Source organism: Vitis riparia, chromosome 3 (genome assembly GCF_004353265.1).
Source record: "Vitis riparia cultivar Riparia Gloire de Montpellier isolate 1030 chromosome 3, EGFV_Vit.rip_1.0, whole genome shotgun sequence".
In the NCBI taxonomy this organism is placed as follows: domain Eukaryota; kingdom Viridiplantae; phylum Streptophyta; class Magnoliopsida; order Vitales; family Vitaceae; genus Vitis; species Vitis riparia.
Window position 1 is genome coordinate 1,962,902 of NC_048433.1, and position 27,256 is coordinate 1,990,157.

The 27,256-nt window shown below is 37.6% G+C and overlaps 2 protein-coding genes across 7 annotated transcripts; both read right to left on the minus strand.

The window, feature by feature from the left end:
- Positions 1-9: 9 nt before the first annotated feature.
- Positions 10-17,871, minus strand: LOC117911180 (serine/threonine-protein kinase ATR). Of its 6 annotated transcripts, none has more exons than XM_034825428.1 (16): positions 17,641-17,871; positions 16,519-16,663; positions 15,694-15,806; positions 15,050-15,384; positions 14,753-14,877; positions 13,415-13,559; positions 12,720-13,292; positions 12,569-12,644; positions 11,374-11,689; positions 9,678-10,934; positions 5,858-9,251; positions 4,494-5,060; positions 3,195-3,818; positions 2,690-2,884; positions 2,027-2,260; positions 10-735 (listed from the first exon to the last, which is right to left on the minus strand). In XM_034825428.1, exons 1-15 carry the CDS (start codon positions 17,795-17,797, stop codon positions 2,093-2,095), a joined length of 8,190 nt encoding a protein of 2,729 aa, XP_034681319.1. In that variant the 5' UTR covers positions 17,798-17,871; the 3' UTR covers positions 10-735; positions 2,027-2,092. The 6 variants fall into 6 exon arrangements, with proteins under 6 accessions (XP_034681319.1, XP_034681318.1, XP_034681320.1 ...); XM_034825427.1 differs by having other exon boundaries at positions 15,023-15,384; XM_034825429.1 differs by lacking the exon at positions 17,641-17,871 and adding an exon at positions 16,034-16,152 and having other exon boundaries at positions 15,023-15,384; positions 16,519-16,603.
- A 1,061-nt stretch (positions 17,872-18,932) lies between these two features.
- On the minus strand, positions 18,933-26,251 carry LOC117911495 (mechanosensitive ion channel protein 6-like). Its single transcript, XM_034825895.1, has 5 exons — positions 23,700-26,251; positions 22,221-22,344; positions 20,736-21,023; positions 20,414-20,622; positions 18,933-19,669 (listed from the first exon to the last, which is right to left on the minus strand). Exons 1-5 carry the CDS (start codon positions 25,598-25,600, stop codon positions 19,369-19,371), a joined length of 2,823 nt encoding a protein of 940 aa, XP_034681786.1. The 5' UTR covers positions 25,601-26,251; the 3' UTR covers positions 18,933-19,368.
- Between the last annotated feature and the right edge of the window lie 1,005 nt (positions 26,252-27,256).

Sequence of the window (27,256 nt, forward strand, 5' to 3'; positions counted from 1 at the left end):
ACTAGGCAGTGACACAAGCAAACTACATGACATTATATACAATTTCAAAAGGAGATGTTACATGTGAAAGTAACAAATATCAAAAAGGAGGCAGAAACCCCATGCCCCAGAGGAAGCCTCATCAGGACCCTACATTCTGAAATTTCCCCCGGTGTTGCAAAATGGTATGCATATCAAAAGAAATGAGAAGAGCAAGAATGGGTTTTGCATTTTGGTGCAATTTTCTTTCCCGTGCCAAGAATAGATTTGATCCAAGATCTTGGTCTGGACTATTCAATTTGGGGAAGCCAGGTGGATGCTTTGCCAAGCATGGTTCAAAAATTGATGTCAAGGGGAAACATGCAGTGTACGATGTTGAGCTCCCTTCGACCATGTCTTCAAACAAAAAGGTTCTCGTATACCTCTCTCCCTTGTGCTGTAGGTTCATTCTCCATATGTTGCCATCTTCAACTTGTTTCAGTTCCTTGACATCCTTTAGCACAACTAGAGGACGTCAACCCACTATCAGTTGGACATCCATGTCAAACAGCTGCATCCAGGTAGAAAGATGAAAGCTTCAAATATTGCCTTGCAGGTGTTTCCAAGTATAGAAACTGCAAGGAGGACTCAATGCATGGTTGTGATTCCATAGGTAAAGAAGCCAGATAAAAATTATGCTGATGATGCCTAGTGCTACCTCATCTTTCATGCGTCATATAGCATGAAGCTGATGCCCCCATTATCTGAATGCATTTCCTGTAAAGAAAAGCACCCCACTTTACTATATATATCACTCAATTCAGAAAACCATTTGTTAAATTTTGGAGTTTCATGCCTGTGCATTCATAAACTTGCATGAAGATGGTTGGAAGAGCTACTAGAGAAGCTCAAAACACCAAGTTTATAAAACCGCTTTTAACCTGTGGTGCTTTGAATCAATTAGTATTGATAGCGGCTACCAAGTGATAGTTCAAAAACCACTTGAAGCTCAAGAAATAGCATGACCAACTTATTCAAAGGAACAAATTCAAAGAAGGCTATTTCAAATCCCTCAAATTGTTAAATTTCTTGTTCTTCTATAGGGACAGTTATATTGTTTAAACATAGACCATTGAAATTAAAGACAACCAAAAACAGGTTCAATTAAATTTCTTGTTCTTCTATAGGGACAGCTATATTGTTTAAAGTTTAAACACAGGCCACTGAAATTAAAGACAACCAAAAACAAGTTTTATTCAAGCAATCACAATAAGGTCTGAAGTTAACTAAGGTAGAGGCAGTAACACAATTATTGCAGCTCAATCCGAAAAACAAGTCACCAATGCATGTATTTAAAAATTAATTTGAAGTATTAGCTAATCTAAAATAAATAAACCAATAATAAATAGTATGTTAAATTTGAGATAATAATAACTGAATGATAACAAAAATAAATAAATCTGGTTAAATTTGGGTTAGCAAGATTGACATAATAAGCTGAACTGGAACACATTTGTTACTGGCTCCCAAGAACTAAGCCCCCAAGCCAAATAAAATTATTTGGAACCAAATGATTTTCATCTTTGGTGAGCTTAATAACTTCAATCATATTTTTATTCTACAAAAGAATTGGGTTTTGGTAGAGGCAAATCCAAAGAAACCAACACCAATATTTTAAAATTTTTTCTAAATATTTTAATGCTATTTTCTGTATGAATAGGCAGGCGATGTTGGTCTGAGATCCACAAGTACAGACTGTCATGCTCAACTTCGACCCTACCTATTGCAGTCTTTAGTTGTAAGAGATTCATAGCACAAAAGATATCAAATCCCACATAATGGTTCAAACATAGGTTTTGGGCCTTGAGGCCAATCCCATGCATTCTGAAGGGATTTGAAATCCTGCAAATTTTATCAATTCAAATTTCAAAGGAATTTTCAAATCCCTTAATTTTTAAGTAAAAAAGCCAAAAATGTGAGATCTCAAGATTCTTAAAATCATATCTTCAATGCAGAGAACACTACCTTAAAGAATCAAGCAAACTCTTTCCAAGTCATATATGCTCACCTTGGTTTAGCTCCTTCTGTCTTCTATTCCTTGTCTGTTTTCTTTCCTCTCTATCCACATCAGCTTTTAGAACCAAGGCATCCACCATATATACATCTTCCCAAGATTTTTGTGTGAGACTGCTTCTGCAATCAAGCGACGAGCCTGACCTTCTACAGCTAGAGGCAATGATGGTGCTGCTCCAACCCCAACAACAATTCCTTGCAATCTGGCCTCTATATTACTGATGGCTCTCTGTAATTTTCAAAGGTAACATGCATCAGTAGTTAGTCAATAAAAAATTGGCCACAATCTGATCTTCCAAACCTAAGGTTAAAAATGAGGAGTGCCATCTCTAAAGCTCATAAAGTAGGGTGAGTCAATACCATTATTTGAGTACCACATATCCATAATTCATTCCAATTATATGTTTTCAATATGTATCATCCATGTAAAATAATCTTGGTCACTAATGGTTCATTCCAACTAGAATCAAGGCAAACTTTGCTCCAGAATATACTTCCAACTTCCAGTGCAGTCATGAACCATTTGACATGGTAGGCCCCCAAAAAACTCAATGCAACCACCATCTGATGCCCCGAATTATAAAAGTATTCTTTAAGTCACAGCCAATGATGAAGCTAAAAGTGTACAACAATGACAAAGAAGGATGAAGATTCAAACCTGTGCATGGGGGTTTTGAACTTCAACCCCACTGGATTTATGAGATTTTGTCCACTCCACAAGAGGATCATGGATGAACGTTTCAAGAATGCTCACTAAAGTCTCCCTATGTGTCCTCAGTACTGAAAGTGTTATTTCAGAGACCCTCAGAAAAATGCCTTCATATCCAGTAATTCCCAAACCATCAACCATGTTCTGCAGGTAACATCAGTGTTCATGAGAATAAGAACAAGAGAATTGAGAACCATATGCATTCATCAATAATTAGAATCAGGGAGTTGGAAGAAAAAGCATGTTATGAAAATGAATATGTTGCCATCCTAGAGTTATTTGAAATTTAGTCATCTGTAATTTGAAAATTGTTCAGAATATGGAGTATCACAGCAAGAACTCTTGAATGCTTTAACCAAATCTGGCATTTGCTAAATAAATATCAGGAATAAGACTTGTTATGGGGAAAATTTTCACATTGCATGGAACATGAGCATCCATGGGCATTCCTTACCTGGGTTAGCCTAAAAGGCACCAGCTCTGGCTTCTCCAGCTGCAAGCCTTTGTCAAATAAGCAACTGAAATCAACATGAACACAGTCTCCTGTGGTAGAATCAAAGAGAATATTTTCACCATGCCGGTCACCCAGGCCCACAATATGCCCAACCATGGACCAGACTGCTGTAGTGTGTGAATAAGCAAGCCGAGCCCTGAACCAGGCAGCTGGCTCAGAGAAGTTGGTCAAGAACCATTTGTGGAAAACAGGAGGGAACATTGGAAGGATTTTGTTCTTCAGCATCTCATCTTCCAACATTTTACCTTGGCATTGATCATAAATCCGCTTAATTTGAGGATTAGTCTTTTGCCTATCAAATTTCCCGCAGGAAATATAAATATCTTGAAGTATATGACGGAGACCACGAGTGTGGGGTACCCATTCTACCATTCCACAGTCCTCCGTTAGTGGAATAACTGCAAAGGTGCGGATGTAAAGCTTTCTCCGACGACTTTCAGGATATTTGGATAATAAACGGTTTATCATTGCAGTGAATTCCATCATTCGGGCATCCTTCCTCAGATCATCCTTAGGTTTGCAAAGGAATGGACGTTGGACACCATCACTACCTAACAAAACAATCTGAAAACACCAGAAAGGAGATGTTTAGATTATCCAATAGTATCAAGGCCATAGTAGGACAAGGGACCCACAATTGAGTGGCTCTCTGATATTTCAGACCTATCATATTAGAAACCTATCTGAAACTTGTTGTATGTATGGATGCATATAAATACATATTAGAAGCCTACCTGAACTGTCAGTATCTAAGGATATGTGTGTGTGTGTGTGAGTGTATGATATACATTGTGGGCCCAAATCCTACAAGCTTAAGCATTTAGGAAAATTGATTGTCTGACAATGTGTATATATATTAGAAACCTATCTGAACTGTCAAAGTATCTAATGAGATCAATTTTAACATATGTCATGGGTGGGACTGGTGATTCCCACTCCCTTGCAAGTGTACCATGAAATAAGGGATGTCTATCTACGGTTTGCAGTTTCAAAATTTATTATTATGAATTTAGGATATCTACCACATAATTTCATCCAGAGAAAGGATGAATGTTTCTGTTATTTAATGTTTTTTCAGATAAAATGATATGCAACCCCCCAAGATACCACGTTGCTGTGCACTGTCAATGTGAATCAATATAACCACAAAAATCATGAACTAGATGCGATATCATCTGAAAAACGCAAAAGAAATAATAGACAGGTTAACACTTCCTAAACCTCTGTAAACAAACTTACTTTCTTTGGTCGCTGAAGAGAAGAGAGGATCTCAGCCTCATCAGCTATTCCAGATATTGTAGGGAGATCTGAGGTGAAGATATCAGAGATAAGTGAGTCACCATGATTCGTTTCATATGCTGGTAGAGTGACAGTAAGAGATTGTTGGATTGGCATTATAATTCCCAGTGGCATCATCCTCTTCAAGGCACTAAATTCGGTTGAAAGATTGATTGTCCTTGCCTTTGGCTGGCCTGAATGGAAGCACAACCTGATTAGATGATCGATCAGAGTAGCAAACTGAACAAACAAATTGTTGCCGCAGTTTCCTGAGCTGGACCCTTTTCGTGCAGCTTGTATGATCTCTGCAGCTGCCTCCCGCCTCGAAGGTACTGTGGATTTTGAAACTGCAGCCATAATCCAAAGGGCTTGCTGTGGATATTGACGGAGAACAGAGGTGATGATGAGTTTGACTAGACGAACAATTTCTTCATTCTGGTGGCAAATTCTAGAAACCAACTGAGGCAAAACTGTTAACCACTGATATGTAGGCAAATCCTTCAAACAGCCTCGCATAATACCCATTACCTGCAAATGACAAGGGAGAATATAGTATCAGTGTTGTCAAAAGTAGAAGGCAATGTCAAGGTGATACGACTCCTTTTAGCCTAAGGCAAAAGGCGAAAAACAAGGCAATGGCCTAACTATAATAAGGCGATAAAAAATATAAATACATTTACCCATTTCAATACTTAACCAATATAAATGTTGTCTTCAACAATCAACGCTATTAATTTTTCACCCCTCATGGTGTCTAATAAAATTAACAAAATAGTAATCATTATTCAAAGTGTTAAATATACAACCTACATCATAAGAAACATCATATTATTTACAGAAATTCATCTTGTCCCAATGCATTTTCTAATTTTTCAAACAACTAAAAATCATAATAAAAAACAAAATAAGAGAATGGACACTTAGAGAAGCTTTGGACATCATCATCATAGTCATCATTGAAATTAAAATCGTCATCACTTCCATCAAGACTAGGTTGATGACCCTCCATCCCATTATCACTATGATTAATAATATAATATTTCACGTTATACTTTGTTTAATACAATGTTAAATTGAATTAAATTGCTATTTAAGTATGTTTAATCTTAGCCCATGGTTAAAGGCACCACCTCTGTGCCTTGTGCCTTATCCCAAGGCGACCGCCTCTTTAAAGTTGCCTTGCCTGGGCCTTCAATAGACAACTTTTATCTATCTACTTGGGCTTCGTGGCCTAGGTGACACAGGCAATCAACTTTGATGACACTGTATATTATAAATAAGAAAAGAATTGAAAGAGGTCAAGAATCATCCTGGTAAAATTCTACCTTTCCATGGATATTTTTCCATTCTTTATTCGATGATGATCCACTTCTTTGATAAACACTTCCAAAGTCAAACCACAGGGTCAACAACCTGGGAAGTGCTTGAAAGAGATTCTTGTGGCCTCTATGAAGCCCCTTAGCATAAAACAACAGCACATCAGGAAGGTAAGACCACCAATGCTTCTCAGAATTTAAATTTGTAGAAGCAACAATGGCAGATTTTGAAGGTATTATCCTGGGGCACGGTTCAAAATTCTCTTCCTGCCGTTTCCTGGCATCAACAAGTACTTCATCACAATACTTGGCCATATAGAAGTATCCTTTCTCCCATCTGGGTTGCAGTTCTCTCACCCTAGAATAAAGACTCATCACATCTTCCTTCTGCTTCTGTCCAGTGTAATGGATCCACCTAGAATACAGGAGGAGGGTCTTTGCAATATCTCTATTCTCATTTGATGTTTGTGTATCACAAAGTAAAGGTGGAGGGTTAGCTGGAACCAGTGAGCGGCTGGTAATTGATGATATTGCGGCAGAACCTACGACCTCTACAGGCATGTTCAGGAGAGACTGTTGCAGCTCCGCAATGGCGCCATCAGATCGCCTAGTGCTCCAAAGAAGCTTAGCTTTTTCCATGTGAACATTCGGTGAACCTGAAGCCTGAGCTTCCAGAATTGCTCGGTTAGCTGTCTCATAATGACCAGCTGAGCGACAGAGCTTTGCATATTGAAGCCAGCAGTCACCAACTTGAGCACCAAGACCGCTTGCACCAAGAACCAATCTTCGTAAAGCCAGAAGTGGCTCTCTTGCCCAAAGGGATGGCTGTGTAAATCTGAGCCGATTTCCCCAGTTTTCCATCATTTTTGTAAATCTCAGATCAGCCAAATCGAATGATTTCTCCAAAAAAGACTCGTCAACAAGGAGTTGATGGAAGTCCTCCAGCTCCCTTAGCATGTGGAGCTTTACAACAAATGGGTAAGCCCGTGTATAAGAATCCATACCAGCAGCAGCTAGAGGAGCAATCAGAGCTTGTTTGGACAGAGCAATTTTCTCAGCAACTGAGAACTGGTCTTTCTTCATCATGGCCTGGAGAATTTTCACAACACCCATGTCAAAGGAAGCATTACTCTCGGAGCTGCTGCAAAGTAAACCTTCCTTGTCAGCCCCATCAAGGTACTCATCCATCAACTCCCACCTGCTAAGCCTCCATGCTGCCTGAACACCTTGCATGCACCAAGTTTTCTTGTATTTAGGAATTCTAGATATTAAACCATCCACGTGAATAACCATAGCCTGGAGGTGGCACATGTTCAGTAAACAATTAAGAACATCTGAATGCCTCTGCACTGAGGTGGGCTCCATCTGCAAAGCCTGCTCAGAAGAAGTTAAAACTTCAGCCCAGTTTCCTGCTTTCTTGTTGATTAAAAGCTGGTCTTGCAAACTTAATGATGTGCGTAAACATGCTAGGCCAGATAGACCATCAGGCTCATCCAAACCACTGTATATTTCCATTAGAAATGAGATATCTTCATCCTCGAAGAAGCCACCCTTCTCAGCTGCAGGATTGAAAGATCCTGACTTTCCCCGCACATGAGATTCAAAGTACATCAATGACCTAGCATAAGCCTGGCATCTGAAGGAGGCCTTGGCTAGGGTCACCTTTGGAATTGCAGCCAAAAGCTCTGAAACATATTTACACTGTATTAGGAGGAGGTCTGAATCTGTTGGATTGGGATTTTGATCCTTTAACTTGGATGATTGTTGCCTAGAAACAGCTGATTGAAAAGATTGAGAAAGAGCGATATCTTGTTCTACATCATCCACCCACTGCCCAAGGTTATCAAGAAGAGTGAACACAGCTTGAATGCACACTTCACTTTGCCCACCACTTTCATGATCTGCAGCCCCACTATTATCTGATGCTGCTGCATCAAGAACAGATAGGATCTCTGCTGTTATTCCATAGCGTGCTTCCTTGCTGCCATGACAGACAGCATTCAGGACTAAATAGGGCAGCAGATATATTGCTGTTTGCATATCATGGCGCACTATACCTCGACAGGAATTGAAAATACTCGCACGAGAACCAGTTGCAAGCACAGTCAGTTTCCTGATCCAAAAGAATATCCATCTTCGGAAAGACATAGAAGGGCGATAAATTGGGCCAGCAGATGCAGAATCAACTACATTTGGAAGTTGAAATCTAGAGGTTAAGCAGGGAGCTATTATCTCTTTAACATAATTAGAGAATCGATCCCATAACCTCTGACCCCTCCTACTCATCTCATCACAACAATCTATGCTCTTAACTCCAGAAATAGAGACTTTTAAAGGTTCTTTATCTTTCAGTGTTTGCAGTGTAGAAAGTGCCATGTTCTCATCAAGTGATGCCTCACAACCTGCAATCTTTAGCAGCTCCTGTATTGCCAATGCAGCTGAATCTTGGACAATGGTATCAGGTGCAGCTCTAAAAGCCCTCGCCAGATGCTTGTGGATCAACTCAAAGATAAGATCATCATCTGAGCATTCAATTTTGAAGCGCTGGCATGAAATACCCTTTACTTTGGCAGGGTCAACTGCTCCTAGTGCTCCAAGGCAATTGGCACATATCAACTTAAGCCGCTGACCCACTACAGTCCTTGATTCTTCTGCACATCCTCTGAGTAGGGATGTAATCAAAGAGCTCAGGACATCCATATGTGAACCTGCTTCCCCAGTGATCAAAGCTGTGATGTCATCCCTTCTTAGGTTCAGAAGTTTGCTCAGCTCACATGCCACCATATATCTCACATTTAAGTTCTCATGATCTAAACCATCCACAATATCTAGCAATTGATCCTTCAAATTCATTGACCCACGTGCATCTTGTATAATTTCATTCACTTTCATTAAAGCAGGAATGCTGGGCAATGGAGGAAACTCGCGGATATGCTGCTTTAGGATAGCCTTGTTCTCAAACACAAGTTCTTCTAGAATTTCCACTACTTTATTCAAATGAATGGAAAGATTTTCTTTCTCTCTCTCCAGGAAGGGGATAAGAGCAGCAAAAACTTGAGAAATTACATGTTTAGTGCTAGATGGCGATACCTTTGCCAACTGCCCAATGAAGAAGTGCAAAACAGAGAGACCCTCAGACTGGAGTGATTCTTTATCAATCGCATGCATGAGAAGGACCATAAGTTTTGGCACATAAGTGCTAAGATGAGAACCCATTAATTTAATTAGCATCTCAATACGTTTCAAGGCTTGTTTCTGTAGTGCTAGATCCTCAGCATGGAGCATTTTTCTATCAATACTATTAAGGAGACCAACAAAATGATTCCTCAAGAAGCCTGGAAGATCTTCACTGCCAGTCAGAACTTTTGCAACTTCTTTTATCATCTGTGGTACTCTTGCTAACCTGTAATAGAAACAAAATAACAATGATTAGCAGATTTCACACTATAGTAGCATCATGTGGTTATTCCATGCAAAACTTTAGGTATGAAATTTCAAAGGGCCAGGAGAATCAGCTCAGATGAGAAAAGCTCTACAAAGGAGCTATATGAGTGAAGGAAATAGCTGGGAACTTTGTTAAAATCAGGGTTGACACAGTACCCTTGCCATCCCAATAAACATACATGTGTATCAATGCATGGACACCCCAGAATTTTTTTGATAATGCATTATCTATAGACCAAAACCCAAATCAGGAAGGCTTCAAAAAGGTTTTTACATGAACAAAGAAGGCAAACTGCTGAGAAACAAGAAAAAAAAAAGGTCCTATTAGAGATACATATTCCATTTTAACTTGTGTAGTTCTTAAAACTAGCATGGACTTTTATACCTTTTGCTTATTTCATCCAAATCACCAACATCCAAAAAGCATACAAGTTCGTCCAACAGTGCAGGCAATGCAGCAGCAAAGATCTCTTGGTTATTAGAACCAGTATGCACATGATAAAACTGCAAAGCAGACAATAATTCTTGACCATCAGCTCGATGAAGAGCAAAAGCAAGCACTTTTGGAAGCCAATTAACTATCAGTGGCACCATATCTGTGTCCAAACACTTAGCCAACTCTTGTAAGGTGACAACTGCTAGATTATCATCCTGCTGAGTGACAACAAGCTTCGGAAGAACAACAGGAACCATTTTCTTGACAAGGTCTTCAGTCTCAACACCAATAACAGACTCTGCAAACTCTTGGACCATTTTTGGACGGCTTGCAACCCTTGTGGATAAATAATCATAGAGTTCATTTCGAATATGAACAACTTTTGAAAGGATTAGTTCAAAACCTCCTTTAAGATGGAAGAAGCAAGATCTGTGTATTAACCTTGATGCAGTCATTCTCACTGTCAAATGGGGATTATCAAGCTGATCAACCAACAATATAAGAGAGAACAAGAAAATTTGACTCTGAATATCAACAGCAATCATAATTTCTGCAGTAGATTCCAAAAGTGTCTCAAAGACCTGAGGATCTTCAGCTGCTGCCAAAGCATGCTTTACTTTGTCTAAAAACTTCTGTTCTTTAGTTTTATCTGATGCCTCCCCATCCAGAAATAAACAACTCAAAACAGAATCCTCAAGGAAGAAACTAATCTGCATGCAGAATGCTTCTCTTACAGCCTTCTTTTTGTGAAGGAGCAGATTTTCGACACATTTTACCCATTCAGATTTTGTTTTAAGCACAATATCCGGAACCCCATGTAAGAGGATTCTTCGAATTACTCCCACACATGCAACTTGAACCTCTTCTGATGACTCATCATAAAGAAGATTGAAAAATATGGACTGTAGATGGATATAGTCATGATCCAGACCAATCTCTACTGTCTGTATATCAGGCAGATGTAGAATTTTAGAACGCAACTCATGATTGTTTGCTATTCTACCATCACACTTTGGACACCAAAATCCTTCCAGTACATGTTCCACAGACTGACTCCATTTCTCATTTTCACTTTTGAAGAACAATTTGCATGCAGTTTCATCCGGACCAGCAACAACATTGCAAAGTCCATAAAGACATGCCAAAAAACCAAGAGAAAAAGGAATAATCTTCTTAACTTTCTCATGCTTCTCATTCTCCAAAAAACTGTTAATTGATAAAAAAAAAAATTAAAAGAAACAAAAGAACTCAAGTTAGAAGTCATTGTATTAATTCTAAGTTTCTAAAACTATATAGTTACATGTGCAAGGAGAAAACAACTAAATATAGAAGTAAATTTTGTTTTTTCCAGATCAAGGATTTAGAAAAGGGGATCAGAAATGAATATAGGCAAGCCAATCCTGCACTCCCTACCCCACCCCCATCTCAAACAAAAAATCAAAGAAAAAGCAAAAGCTCAGGCACTATCCAAAACAACAAGACCTTAAGTTGAAGAAAACACTCCATGAGTCATATTATATATAACCTCCAATTAACCACTGCATAAAGAACTCAACTTCAAAACCCAGTCAAACAGGCAAGCTCCAGCCTCAGGAAGCAGGCACATACAAATAATACATAGTAAAGAAATTTATTGCTCACTTACTCCAGCCTTCTGAAGACATGTCTTAGCACATCAAGACCAGACCACAAGACAATCACCGGCATAGAAATGACAGCTTCAATTCTAACCTCATCAGCTTCATCATGGAGACCCAAATCCAAGACTTCAAGAATGCTTTCAGTTTTTAAGCTAGGACCAATCTTGGACTGAACTTGGACAGAGAGACATTTCGTTCTCCAGGGAGGATTAGACTCAGTGAGCACAAAAGAATGGGTAAATGGAAGCTTTAGCACTATATTCACAAAATCTGCACCATCGCCATTATTTCTGAAAAGAGTATTCTCTGTGGATAGAGGACCTAAATAATAAAATATAACAATAAGATATAGCTGATACAAGTCATAAGTGATGGAATGGCAGCAGATACAGTAAAGTGAAAAACTTCCAAAAGAAGAAAATCTACAATCTAATTGCCAGGCAGATTACATGACTGATGCCTTATCAATCAAAATATCTTACCGAAACCCTAGTGTGAGAAAACTATAAAATATTAAACTTATTTTTGTTACTCTCTAGCGTGCCAAAGCAAAATTAAAGAAGGAAGTTTCATTGCAAATCTAGAAGCTAAATTCATGTTCACTAAGTTATAACCTGAATGTTATGGCTATTGTGCATGTCCCTCTCAAAGAATATTCAACTAGTTGAACAAACCAACACCTTGAAGGATTAAAAATATTTGTTGAATGCATAATGCATCGGCAATAAGTAAAGAAACAGTATATGGCTATTGCATGCATCTCTAATAACTTAGGCTCCCTTCATCATGATAAAAAATTGAAATAATGATCAGAATGGTATTGTTGCTATTAGATGAGGCATATACCTATGATCATAATGTTGGTATAATATACTAAATATTTTTGCATAACAAGAAATGAAAAGGCCTGGTTAATTGGCATATTTACCAATTTAGCATTGCTCTGATATGCTACTTTCCTATTACCATAATATGAGATGAATAAGCTTGCATAATTGTCTTATTTCTCACAAAGCAGCATCCAGAAAAATAAAGGAAGCCATTTTTATATTATTATTTAGAGAACTATAGAGATTATTGTCAACAAAGTATCAATCTTCTTAACAGGAGTCCTCAAAGCTGTTCCCCAGATTTACATCTCCCTAAACCCAAAGGAAGGCATCATGAATCTTTTGAAGAAGATTAGGTCCATTGCCTTACTTTGCAAAAGCAATACACAGTGAACTGCTTCCAGATAGATGGATAAATCAAGTGCGATTGAACAGCCTTGTTTTACCTACAAGACGTAATTTTCAACAAAATATGAGATTGATCAAGAAAGTTAATGATCAAGTTATAAATCACAGCATACCTGCTCACATATCCAAGGGATCCATGCATATATCTGTCGAGTAATGAAAATGGACAAATTGGTCTGTGGATATTTAGAGAAGACAATGCAAAGCATGCTAAGAGCAGTTAAAGAAACTTCTGGTCTAAATGGTGTATCTTTGACCACAGGGGGTTTCAGAAGTTCAACAAATGAGAGAAGTGAGGTGTGCATGTAGTTTGCATGTTCTTGTTCTCTTTCACAAGTAACAATATGAGATAGCTTGCATGACACATGAACTTCAGCATTGGAAGCCATACTTTCTTCTTCAAGCTTTTGGCGCTTACTCTTGCAAGTGTCCTGGTCCTGAATAGACCGCTTCCCTCCAACTCTCAAGTTCTCAATTCTTTTATCACTTGAGGTTGATGAAACCATACTCGTGTCACTTGTTTTTGCTCCAACACAATCAGGACCAAGTATAGATAGAGCTACTTGAAAGCAATCTATCAATGGCAGGCAGGGTTCTGAGGAAAGAAGTGTATAAATAAGAGATTCTGGTTTCCAGATATGAGGACATGTTTTAGCAATCCGTATGTATGCATTGCACAATGCAACCTGAAAATTTTTTAAAATAGGTGTTAGCTCCCCAAGCCAATTTAAGTCCCTCTGATAAAAATGAATGCATCTTGGGAATAACCATGCTTGCATATATAGGAATGGGGCAAGACCAAATTAACCTTAAGTTCAGCGCTTTTGGTATTCAAAATTGACTGAGGGAAAACATTAATTAAATCTGCTGCTGTTAATTTAACAACATCATCTGAACAAGTAGAGTGCAACACGTGAAGGCAACCACCCATGGAGGAATCATAAGCCGCATTTCTGCAATGTAAGCCACTATTAGTGTCCTTGGGAAAGAAAAAGAAAAGGAAAGCAGAACAGTTTCAAGAACATAATTTGAGTTTCTCATAAAGAGGACAGGATAAATAAAATCCCCCAAAAAGAAAACAATATATGGCCCCTGGACCAGATGTAAGAGTTTAAGATCAGCCACAATAATAGCATCTATAAAGCTGACTGTATATTCGTGAATCAAGGAGAATGAAAACAAGCTGACAAAAGCATACAGTTGACTGTATATACAAAATAAATGCCAGACTTGCCGGAAACAAGTAGTACTGGAATAGGTTTTTGCAGGGATCAGACCCAACAGGCACTCTTGGGAAATCATAATTTTGATTGGCAGGAGCTGAAGGAGGTTTTCCAGTGAAGCAATTTGAAGTCTTAAGGAGAAAGAGAAAATTATCAACCAAGACTTCAGTCTCAAGACATAAACCATTAGAATCCACCCAAAGACATCTATCCAAAGCCACAATACCATGCATAAAATCCCTAATAAACCCCAAATTTTATTGGCCATTAGATCCACCCAAGAAACATCCATCCAAAGCTGTAGGACCATGCATAAAATCCCTAATCATTGGCTGTAAATTTGGTTTTCTTCAATCTCAGACATTATCCTCAAAAAGTAGCCGACATTAGCATTGTAGTTGAAGAGCCCATGACTTGCCATAAAATATAATGCTTCTGGCCCAGCTTCAAAGTAGGTATCTCATCACAAGTGTCGTGCAATTCAATAATGCTGTAGAAAGCTAAAGAATAACTCGTAAAAGAACTTTAAAAGTTCACAAAAAGAAAACTTCCAGATTACATAAATATGCCAAGCATTCTTAGAATGAGGATTCATAACAACTAGTGAGAAAGAAATACCAAAAGTGAAATATAAAAACCAAGCGGCAACTTCACAGAGATGCCATTTTGATTTTCTGACTCATTCACTCTCTTCATCATCAAGGTAATATCAATTTAAAATGAACCAATAATGTACCTTCTAGAAAATCCAAGCATGTCTATCAAAATGAAACCTAGATTTAGAATATATCTCAAAATAGAAAAGTAATTCAGAAGTCCTTCTAAATAGGTGGATTTTAGCAGAAATTTTTTCCAGAATTGTGCATAATAAAATGGAGATTCACCACCCAGCAGCAATAGTTCTCAACCATCTGAAGATGTACCTGAACACTGGAAGTCCATCCCCAGCCTCATCCAATATGAAAGATATCGACTGAATTAGATTTTGATGAGGAACAATGTCATAATTTATTAATGCCCCCAGGACACGTGCAAAGTCAAAGCATGCCTTCCACAAAAAATGTGTTGTCAGACAACTGTATCAAAATGAGTCCATAAATTAAATAAATAAACTAAAAGAAACAATACATGTGTGAAGAATGTTATACCAATCAAATTCATACACTAAATAAATAAACTAAGAGAAACAATACCCAACTTGTAGTGAATATGCTACCCACCATTTGAAGATCAGCATCTCCATAACATAAAAAAGTACATGCAGAGGAAACAAAAGGTGAATTTACAAGCCCTTCCACATACAGAGTTCCTTCAGTTAAACATTTATTCATAAGCTTAATAATCCAAGTTGCAAAAGGCTGCCACCGGCTCTTGTCAGTGAGGTTAATCATAATACCAAAGCCATCAATCGGTTTGCTACTGGTAGGGAGATCACTGAGAAGCGCTGGATCACCAGATATCCCAGTAAACGACTCACAAAAACACTTTATTGACACTCTAGTGGATTCTGTGATGCTTGCTTTGTCAGCATGGTGCATTGCTACATAAAGAATATCTGTGTGAAGACAATGGAAGATTAGTTTTCTTGCATGTTTTAACTATAGTTATAGGATATGATAGGAATACACACACGCACATATGTATAAATGATGGAAGGTATATCTGAGAGAGGAAATGTTGGGACCCTGTCCCCAATGTGGTCTAGAGAAAAGAAGGAAAAAATTCCTCCCTAGTGATCCTATGTGCAGCAGTAATACTGATGCAGACTATCAAATAATTAAGCCACTATGTAATCAACAAACCAAAAAACAAAGGGATAATACCATCCTTATAAGAAGAGTTCATTGTTGATGTCATTTCATACCTTCAACCACTAGCATGGCATCTATGAAAAACTGACGGTATGCATCACGTTCTCCAGTACGGAGCAAGGACAAAAGGGATCCAACTGTTTCAAAAATTACCCCATGCCGAGAGCTGACACATAATATGTTATTCTCCATTAGGAAAGTAATAAAAATAAAAATGAAAACAAAAATAAAAATTAAACAATTAAATATGAATTGTAAATGGAAAAGGAAGAGAGAAATAAGAACATCAAACAATATAAATTGTAAACGGAAAAGAAGAGGGAAATAAGAACATCAAGCAAGAAGATCAGTAACAAGCATTCCAATAGCTAATACATCCATGACTGCACGCACCAGTTAGCACTCAATGTGAACAAGCTAGCATATTGGAAGAAATTACTCAAGCAAACCCCTCGCTTGTTCAAAAGGTGGAAAACCTATTGCTTGGCTCTCAAATAATTGTATAATATACTCTGCAGAATGGCAAAAAGAGAGTGGAGAGGGATTTCCCATTAGTCCTCCCAAACTTTAATTGAGAACAAGGAATACATTTCTTTATCTACTCAGCAAAAGAGAGGGATTTTCTTTTCTTGGGTAAAAATACATTGCAGATTCACAGGAGATAAAATTCTATTCAGTTTAACAACCCTAACATCCTCCTTTACAATTATACCCGCTTTGCTAAGAACTATCCTCTCCCAATACATACTAGGGCAAGTGTTTGAAACAAGTAATATGGTGTTTATCACATTATCTTAAACCTAAGAATAACTCTGAAAAATCTGAATTACAAATATCTTTAACCAACATAGAACAAGAGAATTGTCAAGGACACTCACCGGAATGCAGGCTCTGCAAAGAAGGGCAAAATTCGACCAATAATTGGTAAAACTGCGCTGGCCTTCCCATGGTAGAATACTCCAGGGAAGTTTTTTGTGGTGTGAGAGAGGAGTTTCAGTACAGCTATGACTTCCCTCTCGTTTGCTGCCATAGACAAAAATAATAACAATCAGAATTAAAATAGGGTTCTGCTCTTATTCATTCTTTGGCTCCTTATAACATGTAGGACAAAGAAAAAAGAAACTGAAGTTCCCAATCTGGCATTTAATTGACACAACTATTTCCTTACTGCCAGAATCATTGACAAAAATGAATTAGATGGTTTAAACAGTTACGGAAGCAACAAATTTTTCTTCAGGTTTCCAATCTTGCATTTTCCAAATAACTCAGCCTAATACATCTAATTCCATATTGCCAGAGCAGTTAACAACATTCAATCAGATGTTTCAAACGATAGTGGAAGCAATAAAAAATGATTTTTCCTTTTCAAAACTCAAAGAAACATGACACAAAAGATTTGTAATTTCATTTCCTCAGTTTGCTCGGCAAGCAAACTGAAGAAAGTTATGCTTCCAATCTTAGACTTTTCACTTAACTAAACCTAATACAACTATTTCCATACTGCTAGACCATCGACAACATAGAATCAGATCTTTCGAACTGCCGCCAAAGCAACCAAAAAAACTCTCCTTATTTTCCGAAATAATATATATATAAGACGAAATGTAAGGTTCGGAATTTCATTTTCTCTTCGTTTCCTAGATTTTCTCGGCAACCAAAACCATCGACTGCATTCAATAAGATCCTTCAAACGGCAGCGAAAGCAGCAAAACATTTTTTCCTTCTCCGAAAATTAAAAAAACGCAAAACAACGTTTTTTTCTCCTTTTTCTTGATTTTCTCCGCAACCAAAACCGTCGACAACATCCAACCAGATGCTTGAAGCATCATCAGAAACAGAATCAATAAAACAAAAAATCTTCCGTCCCCAAAAATTAAGAAGGAAAAAAACACACACACACACACAAGATACAAGGTATCAGAATCTCATTTTCTCTTCACTCTAATCAAATTTTCTAGAAAACCAACCGGAAGAGATATAGGGTTTGAAGGGAGAAAGACCTGAAGAAGACGGGACGACATAAGTGTGAAGGAGATTAGGAAGAACGGCGCGAAATCTGGTCTCCAAAACGACGTCGTCTCCGTTGTTGGGAGGAGTCGAGGAGGAAGCTGCGATGCGCTCGCGAAGCTCGTGGACGAGGCTCGACAGGTTCGCCATGCTCAACCTCCAACACCACCTCCCTCTTCTCTCGCTACGCGCGACGCTGCTTCCCTCCCAATTTCCAAATTTTATTTTTCAACTCTCGGTTTCTAACCCGCTACTCTTCAGTCGTCACTTAACCCAGGCTGCAATGCATGTACTTCTGCTCATTTTCAGTAAATAATAAATATGTCAAATATAAAGTTAGTTAAATATTTTTCATAATATTCTTAAAAATAAATAACGCCTAAAAAATATCTCAATTTTATTCTAAAAAATAAACTATCTCAAAAAAACTTATTTTCGAAATAAAATTTGTCAAACATAACTTGTGCATAATATAATATTTTTATTTTATTCTTTGTATTTTCAAAATTTTTCATATATTTTACAAAAATATTTATAATATCTTAAATTTATTTTTAAAAAATCATCATCCAAAATTAAGGAAATGGATTTTGTTTGGTATTATATTCAAAATTTTAAAATTTTTTATTTGGTTTTAAAATTCTTTCCGTAATAATTTTATAAAACATTGCTAATATTTATAATATTAAAAAAAATTATAGAACAAACTGTTTTCAAATATTAAAAAGGTTATAGATGCTTTATAAAATTACTATCAAAAAATATTTTAATATTTTTTCTAGAAAAATTTTGGAAATTTAAAGTTTGATATTTATCAAACAAATAATTTATCTTATAAAATTAGTGAAGATGGGATTTGACGGGAATGAAATTATCAGAGAAGTCATAAATACAATTTCTCAAGTCTCTTAGTATAAAATAAATTACATTTTGATTAATTTAGATTGAAAATAAAAAAGTTTCCCATATTTTAACTTTTTTTTTTATATTTCACATACACACTATATACTTAACCATCTTATCCAAAAATCAATTGAGTCTCGATGAAGTCAATTTTAAATGGTTCGACATCACTCATCTTAGGGCTAACTATTCGGATTACATGTAACCCACATATCTCAGGGCCTTGACTCGTCCATGGCTTATAGCGGTGCTAATCCTACTTAACACACCTATTTCTGGGCCTTAACTCATTCGGAAGCTTATAGCAGTGAATCCCAAAGGTAATTTTTTTGACAATCATTTTCCTAGGAAACGCCTCAAAACACATTCCACATCCCATATGTGACAAAAACAAAAATGAATCATCTCCCTTTCCCAGTGAATGGGAAGATCCAAAAGAAGAGCTCTACTGCTTAAAGTGACCAATCCTTACATCTGTTTGAAGTTTCCACCGTATAATGATAAACAAGGTGATTTAAATAATGCAGAGAGGGGGAATATGAAAAACATAAAAAAGAAAAAAAGGAAAAGCTAAAAATCTATCGATGAAGAAAGAAGAGGCAGGAGTGCAGGGTGAAGAAATGGAACATCACCCTCACTCCATTCTCCTGCGAGCAGCTCTGTATTGCCGAAGAAGCCGCTTGGAGCTTCCCTGTCTTCTCGTCTCGCTTCTCCATGAACCCCATCTCCAGCAGTGGTGGTTGGCGCTTGGGCATTGCAGCCATGGCGCTTGAAGCCTCTCAAGGACCTGAATCAAAGCGAAAGGTATAAGCTTTTGATCAGTTTCCGCCACTAGCTGTCCAGGAAGGGGGAAGGCGAGTGGAAGTCACAGGGGATGGCATGGGCATGGAGCGGACGTTGATGTCCAACGGTATCATGCGATACTCAATGTCGACCTCCCTCAGAATTTTGACTATCTCGTCGACCAGAAGGCATCTCCTTGTCCACCTCTCCCCCATATCTTGGTGGTTTATTGTGTGGCTCATCCAAACCGCCACCCTCAGCTGGTTCAACCCCTCCAACTCCTTTACAATAACCATGGGTGAAGGAGCCCAGTGGTCTTTCTTGCTCTCCATGTAACTGCAGTGGCATCATAAGATTCAGTCCATTAAACTTATATAATCAGAAGGAAATATATAGATTGATTTAAGTCCTGTTTGGGAGAACTTTTCAAACACTAAAAAATAAAATTTGTGAAACATAAATTTTAAGAATGTTTAAAGAAATTTTCAACAATTTTGCAAAAGTAGAGGGACTCATGATTTTGAAGCAGATTTTTACTTGATTAAAAATTATCAAAATGTCATAATCATTCTTATATCCAATAAAGGCATTTCTAAAATACAGGATTGGTGAATGCAGAAACTAAATGCCATCTAAAACAAGACTTTAAAATCTGCTCATTCTTATGCATATAGGTAAACTGGTCATAATGAGATGAGATTGATGAAAATATTTTAACACGAATGAAAAGAAAAAAATAAAATTGTGGATTGTTTCATAAAAAGTTTCCCATAATAATTTTGCAGACTAATTGTTTAAAAAGTTCAAGTTCCTAATCAATTGAAACCGAGCTGGTTTTCCACATAATTTTGCAGGGATCCAAGCTTGGGCAGCTCTTATTTGTTCTAAGAAATTTAAATGTGTATCGATGCACCAAACAAAAGCCATTTGTCAGTAGGTGTAAATGTAATATGGTTGATATGATATAGGAATGATTATAGCAATGAAATGATTGTCACAAACCCGGTTTTAGAAGATAGTATAAGAGTGAAACAAAGAGGAAGAGGGCAAAAGGAAAAGTGAGAGAATGCTTTCCTGTACCTTAATATTCTGTGTCTTATGATGGCAATCTTCTCTGCTGGAGTTGCAATATGGACGAGGAATTCAACTGAATCTCCCATATCAGGACTACGATAGTAATTGCCGATGGGCCTTGTAGCAAGAGTGCTGTTTGGGAACACGATCTTCTGGTTGTCGCCCCTTAGAAAGACAGTAGTCAAGATGTTCATCTCTTCCACTATCATCTGAACCTCATTTGAATGAGAGTTAGAGCCCAGAATGGATGAAAAAAAAATGCATCAGATATGGATACACAAAAAGATATATGATCACGAAACTAAGTTTCAACTGTCTGTACCTGAACTCCATCAATCTCACACCGATCACCCACATCAAAAGGATGCATCACAAATAAGAAGATTATGGCTTCAAATATATTTTTGCAGGTGTTTCCAAATATAAATGCGACTAGGAGGAGCTGAGAGCTTAAGTAGGTCATGAATTGCTTTGTTGCAATTCCTAGTATAAGAAGCGAGGTGATCAATACGATTATGACAACTACAACATTCACCATTTGATGAAGTTTGTTAACGGCTGTTTTTGTGTCATTCAATGTCAAAGCAAGTGCTCGCCTTTCTCTGAAAGCATTAACCTGAAACAGCCAAGGCTTACACATTATCAATCAGCGAGTAAAAAATAGGTGCTGCGTGTTAGAATCTGCAAATTCATATTTATGCATCCATGAGGTGTGGATGCTCACATTGTTCAAATAGATGAGGGTTCATTGGAAATCGAAAATGCCTTGTTCTGAATAAGTGGTAAAAGAACAAATAACCTCAGTCCAGCAGTATTGAAAAACTGGAAAGATTCATTTAAATTTTCATACCAAATCAATATAAAATCATAATTTTCACTTTATGTTCAAATCCCACTCCCCATTCCCATCCAAGCCCACACATGAAAATCACCCAACATAACAACCCTGCCTCAGTGAGATTGGAACAATTAGAATCCACTGTACAGGACCTGCAATGTATTTGTGGTACAAGTGGAGTGTGCTCGTGTGTATCCTTTTCCCCCTTCCTTTTTGTTATAGCAGTCAAGCCTTTTCCGGTGGAGAATTTCCAACTCTCTGAGACAAAGCATTCTAAAATGTCCACGTATCTATATACGCCCCCAAGTCATGTGAATATATCAGATAATTGAACCCCTTCTAATACCGCCCAATCCCATTATATTTATTTCTTGTAAATTCTTTAACAAATTTATTTCAAAGAACTACTTTAAATTTGAAACAAGCTCTCTATCCTCACTTCGTACATCAGAAAGAGACATCATCTTTACTCATTTGGTCACATGTATCTGCTTTTCTACCCACCTGGTCCTCCAATAAATCTCCAGGCCTAGTTCCCAAACAATTCTTCAATATGGAGTGGCTAGAAAATTCTTTGATATGGTTAAAAAAACAGGCAAATGGGGTCATATGCGAAGTTAGAACAAGTACAAATCATTTCACTAGTCACGTGACTTATGCTATGTCTATAATTCTATTAACATGTGTACATTTTAAAAAGCTGACAAATCCTGGTAGCAGGAAGTCCTGCTACCTGAGCAGCAGGTGAATTTTGTTCTCTTAATTCTGTGTTGATGACTACTGGAGTCAGTTATATCATCAACGAATTGACATCTGATGGCACTGGGTTCAAAACTAATAAAATAATAGGTTCTGGTCAGAATCTAATCCCATTGCTACATACAATACCACTGAATCACTTCCTGTGGTAACTACAGAAATGGCAAAAGAATATGAAGGAAACAATAAAGAAATAATTTACCAAAGAGTTCTTACCACCCAGTTCTTCAAGGCTGACTTGCTGATTTTCCCACTTTGGGATGCTCCTTCAAACAGACTCATGGTTTTCAAAGCTTCATCTTCTCGCATGAAGCGCATTATATCCTCCAGGTAAATGTATCTACCAAACAAAACATTCAAGACCCTTATGAATTGAAAATGATTATAAAATATAAATGAAGATGACTCAGAGTACATGACAGATGAACCATTAAAGAGATTATTAGTAGTTGAATTGTATAATAGTCCACATAACACGAGGTCAATGACATGAACAGGAAACAGAGTGAAAAGTAGAATCATGTGAGACAGTACAATAATAACATTTAAAACAAATATGATTTCAAGGTGAGCTGGGAATTTAAGCTCTAAGTCTCTTTTGAGACACAAATTCTTAGTGCAGTGGACCTATAAATCAAAGGCCTTGCATGAACAAAAGATTAAGTAATCAGCAGATACATTAATTTTTACTAGTTGTTGCTCCTACTTTATGACCTTCTGGACTTCTCTTGCTGTTATTGGTCACCATGCAAGTACCTCTCTCAGTTCAGCCAATTGCCACAAAAAGCAGAATGGTATACACCACTAACAATGCGCTAAGAGCATCCCAAAGGAGATTGCATCTAGAAGTAGAAAGTGGTAACATATTCCAATATCTCCTTATTTGCACCATCTAGGAGACTAGAACTACCATGTACTAACATGTTTGTTTGCATGCTTTCTATTTTAATAAGATGATTGACATAAATTTTAGTACAGTCATCAGTAAATTAAAAAGAGTGTCATGCAAAAAGTCAAGTGAGAAAGGGCCTGGGTGCTGTTCATTGGTACAACAAGGACTTTGCAGGATATCCAAGGGGTGTTCAATCCTCCACAGGAAAATGTATGGTCGTGCATTTAAAAAGAGCTTCATTTGATTTTAAAAATGCAAAAATAACCATAATTCCCATCCAAAAATAAAATTCATCATTAAAGTAAGCAAAGATGACAAGACAAAACACTGGTATCAGGGAGGGATAAAAGCTTCTAGCCATGTAAGTAAAGAACCAATTTTAACAGCCCACATCAGTGTAATGGATATAGGTTTCGAGCACAAACACCCGTGTACTCGAGAAAACGAACAAGCCTTTCGTGTCCTTGAGAAAACGAACTATCCGTTTTCATGGAGACAGGGAAGGTTGTGTTGAAATACAAAACGAAAAGGAATGTTTTCTGTTATGGGCACGACTTTCCCAGACATGATATTGTCCATCCTGAAAACATATAAAAGCAAAAGTATTATTCTAGAAGGGTAACTTTCTTCACCAAAACAATCACCTCAGAGAATTTGTTAAAAGACTCAAAATGGAAAAAAAATAACAGATGTCATCGAAAAGTGTCATTTCATTCACAACCGATCATAGAATGGAATCAGAAAAAATGCTGGGCAGATATGTCATAGAAAAATAGGTAAATATAAACCCAATAATAACTTACTTGCAATTTGGCTTGGCTACATTGTGAAAAATTTTCCTTGCCGCAATTTTTGCCTCATGTTCACTCTTAATCTGCGTTGCAGACTCGTCCTTGTGAGTTGAATCATGAATTTGCTCATCCAGTGTAGCAAGGGACCCATGCCGCACCATATGCATTAACCTCTTCATGTTCCAGGCAGAAACATTCTCATGATTAAGCTTGTGCAAGTCATCAATTGTTATCCCCTCATCTTGTTTTTTTGAAATTGTCCTTGACAGTCTTTGACTTTTTCCTACAGAGCCTTTCTGGAGACCTCCGCTCCCTATCACCCTCCCACTCGCTGGCCGGAGGGCGGCTGCCCTGAGTTCAGGGGGCACTGTAATTCCTGCATTCTGAAGCTTCGTAACTTCAGCCAAAACACTCTGCTCCTCATCCTTATGGTGCTGTATCTCAAGCGAGGGTCGACCCGATAGAGTCTCAATCACATATTGATTAAATAAAGCCTCCTGAATTCGATCAAAGAATGTGCTCACATGGAAGGAAGATGCAAGGACCTTAACCATGAGGGTCTTTAGTAGCCATAACAAGACACCCACCAAGAGGCATACCAAAATCTTAGTTACATACTTAAGAGAATCGTTCTTTGTCTCCCTCTCAACCTTCTTATCAAACATAATATGCCAAGCAATCAGAACAAGACCCAACCACAGACAATTCTGAACTGCCTTCCTCAATCCATACACAAAATACAATACCCGTTTCCGAAGAAGAAAATTTCTTTCAATAAAGAAAACCACGAGCCGTATCCCCCAGCCAGAAACTAATCTACCACATATCAATACCAAAACCATCACCTCCCATCTCCACAACCTGAGTTTCCAAAGCATCCTATCCTTGAATAGAGGTATCGTGAGACTACAAACTAATACTGCCACCAACAAAATGAGAATTAACCATTGAAGAATAGTCCAAAAACTAAAATTTGACCGCTTGAACTCCTCGGGTAGGTCGTCCACGAAGAACGGATCTTCTTCGTCTTCCTCAGATTTCCCCAACAATCCTGATTTCAACATCCCAGACTTTGGCAACAGACCTGATTTGGGCAATAACCCGGACTTCATTACATATTCGGTACGATCTGCCAACCTTGACTTGGTCTTGTTTCTTAACAAAGTCGACTTCCTTTGAAACTCCATGTTTGAAGTACACATCAAAACTTCACCATCCGGATTGTCACAATTGTCTCGTTTAATGTCATCTTCATCAGAACCATCCTTATCGGAACCTTCCTTATCGATGCAGGATCTTCTAACGGTTTCAGATCTCATTTCATCTGCTCCGGTGGTCTGAGGTTGAAACGATACCTTCATCTCTCTGGATGACATCATTGGGTGCATGTTACTCTCTGGCATCGGAGGCTTGTTCTTCTCATTTCTCAGCTCTTCCATTTCCATATCCATATCAAGAGAAAAATCACCCGACGCTTTCTGTTTGTGTAAGAACTGGCCAATCAGCTTAGACGGTGGATCCTCCGTCGCCAACGGCTGCTGGAACTGAAAACTCCCACCACTTTTTCGTTCAATCTCGCCTTCATCTCTCCAAAATTCATAGCTCGTTTCTCTCCATATCTTGCTAGCACCGCTACCACGGCTACCACTGCTACCACGGCTACCACTGCTGCCGCTGACACCACCACCGCCGCTGCTGCTGCGGCCTCTGCCACCCTCATCCTCGCCGTCGATCTTCACAATAAACTCTTTCCGATCAACCTCGCCAGAATCTCCTGCCCTCATTCTGTCACCATTGTGATGCATCAAAATCGGCTGTTGTTCACCTATCGAATCGTCAGGTCCACCAGCCGAGATTTTCGTATTCTTATAAGAACCATGAGACTTAATCGACTTCTTCAGAGAATCCATCATGATCAAGACCGCTTCACGATCAAATTTCCGACTCTAACGGCAATGCAAGGTATCAGCCTTGCGTTGTGTGACAACAAAATAACGCCCTAATTTTCTCTGCTTTTCTCGGCAAAACTGCACATCTCCCGATTTGCAGAGAAATAAAAGGAAACTCGCTTCACAATCCTCTCAAATTTCCTATTTTCTAATCGCCAATGCAACATACATAACTTACGTTTGCACCACAATAAAACAATGCCCTTATTTTCCCTGCCTTAAGAGTAAAGCTTGAAACTGCAGGGAAAATCGCTTCTAAAAACTCTCAAATTTCCCGCTCCAATGACAATGCAAGGAGCAGAAGTTTGCGTTCCGAAACCAAGAGAAAAAAAACCCCTAATTTCCTCTGCGTTTCTCAGCAAAACTCGGTTTGACGCGCATAGAACTTGAAATCTACAGAGACACAGAGGAAAAATCGCCCTGCAACACTCTCGAATTTCCTATTCTAACCGCAATGCAAGATAGAAAAGCATGCGTTTGGAAACCAGAGAAAATAGCACCCTGGTTTTCTCTGCGATTCTCGGGGAAAAAAATCTAGAATTTGACGCGTGTACGCAGAGCATTAAAAAGAGAGAATGAAAATTGCAGAGAAATAGAGTCATCGAGTGTGCAGCAACGAACAGGTGGCCGAGGAGAAGAAGCAACCTGACGCGGTTCCTGTGGTTAAAACGCAGCGTTTTCGGATTGTACACAATCCACCTCGTTTTTTCAGGTAATTACGATTGTGCCACCGCTTTGTGCCATACCGCTGTGGCTTAATAATTTTGATTGGAAATAGACAAACAAATTGCTGGCAAAATTCGGCGAATTATGAAACATGTGAAATAGGAAAAGTTAAAGTGGTGCGAATTAGGAATTCTTTTTCACATTTGGAAATATATTAATAATTTTTCTATTTTCATAGTGCTGGGAAATTTTAATTCAATTTTTAAATAGGATATTTTTATGGAAAAATCTATGGTATAGATTTTGTGTATATATATATATATTTATTTATGTTTGAAGTTTAATTCCCAATGAATAGTTTTTACTTGTGAGGAAAGGCATTAATAAAAAAAATTAGATTATTTATGGGATTAATTTTATTTACCTTTTTGAAAGTTTATATGAAATATATACTCGGCTTAGGTTAAATGGGACACCTGCCCCTTTGAAAATGTTAAAAAATAACCATAAACCAATTTATGTCCCCGAAAAGTGTTTAGACTAAGGTGGTGTTTGTTTTTTTGACTTTTTACTGAAAACCATTTAGTTTTAGAATTTAGGTTGTTTGTTTTTTTACTTTTTCATGACTTATTATAAACTTTTTACTAAATAGAAAAAGCCAAAATATTTGGCTTTTTCTAAATAGAAAAAATAACACAATAGTTTTTTTTACTTTTTAATACTTAATAGAAATAAAATACTACAAAAACAAACAACCTAATATTTAATACTATTAAGTATTAAGGTTCTATTTAGAATTAAGTAAAAAAACAAACACCACCTAAGTCATTAGGTTAAAACCCATATTTTTTTTATAATTGAAATAATTTACATATATCTTAGAAGTTGCCCTTTAGCTAAAATCCTAGGTTTAACATTTCATCAAACATCTTCTTTATTTTGAGTGAAAACAAA

What these genes read in the sequence shown, in the direction of transcription:
- LOC117911495 (XM_034825895.1), bottom strand. Translation starts at nt 25,600, where the DNA reads ATGATGGATTCTCTGAAGAAGTCGATTAAGTCTCATGGTTCTTATAAG. An exon ending in GTAGCCAAGCCAAATTGCAA is followed by an intron (nt 22,345 to 23,699) that starts GTAAGTTATTAT and finishes TTTGTTTGGTAG; the next exon opens with ATACATTTACCTGGAGGATA. An exon ending in CAGCCTTGAAGAACTGGGTG is followed by an intron (nt 21,024 to 22,220) that starts GTAAGAACTCTT and finishes TGGCTGTTTCAG; the next exon opens with GTTAATGCTTTCAGAGAAAG.
- LOC117911180 (XM_034825427.1), bottom strand. Translation starts at nt 17,797, where the DNA reads ATGGCGAACCTGTCGAGCCTCGTCCACGAGCTTCGCGAGCGCATCGCA. An exon ending in CATGTCTTCAGAAGGCTGGA is followed by an intron (nt 10,935 to 11,373) that starts GTAAGTGAGCAA and finishes ATCAATTAACAG; the next exon opens with TTTTTTGGAGAATGAGAAGC. An exon ending in GGAAAAATATCCATGGAAAG is followed by an intron (nt 5,061 to 5,857) that starts GTAGAATTTTAC and finishes TGTCATTTGCAG; the next exon opens with GTAATGGGTATTATGCGAGG.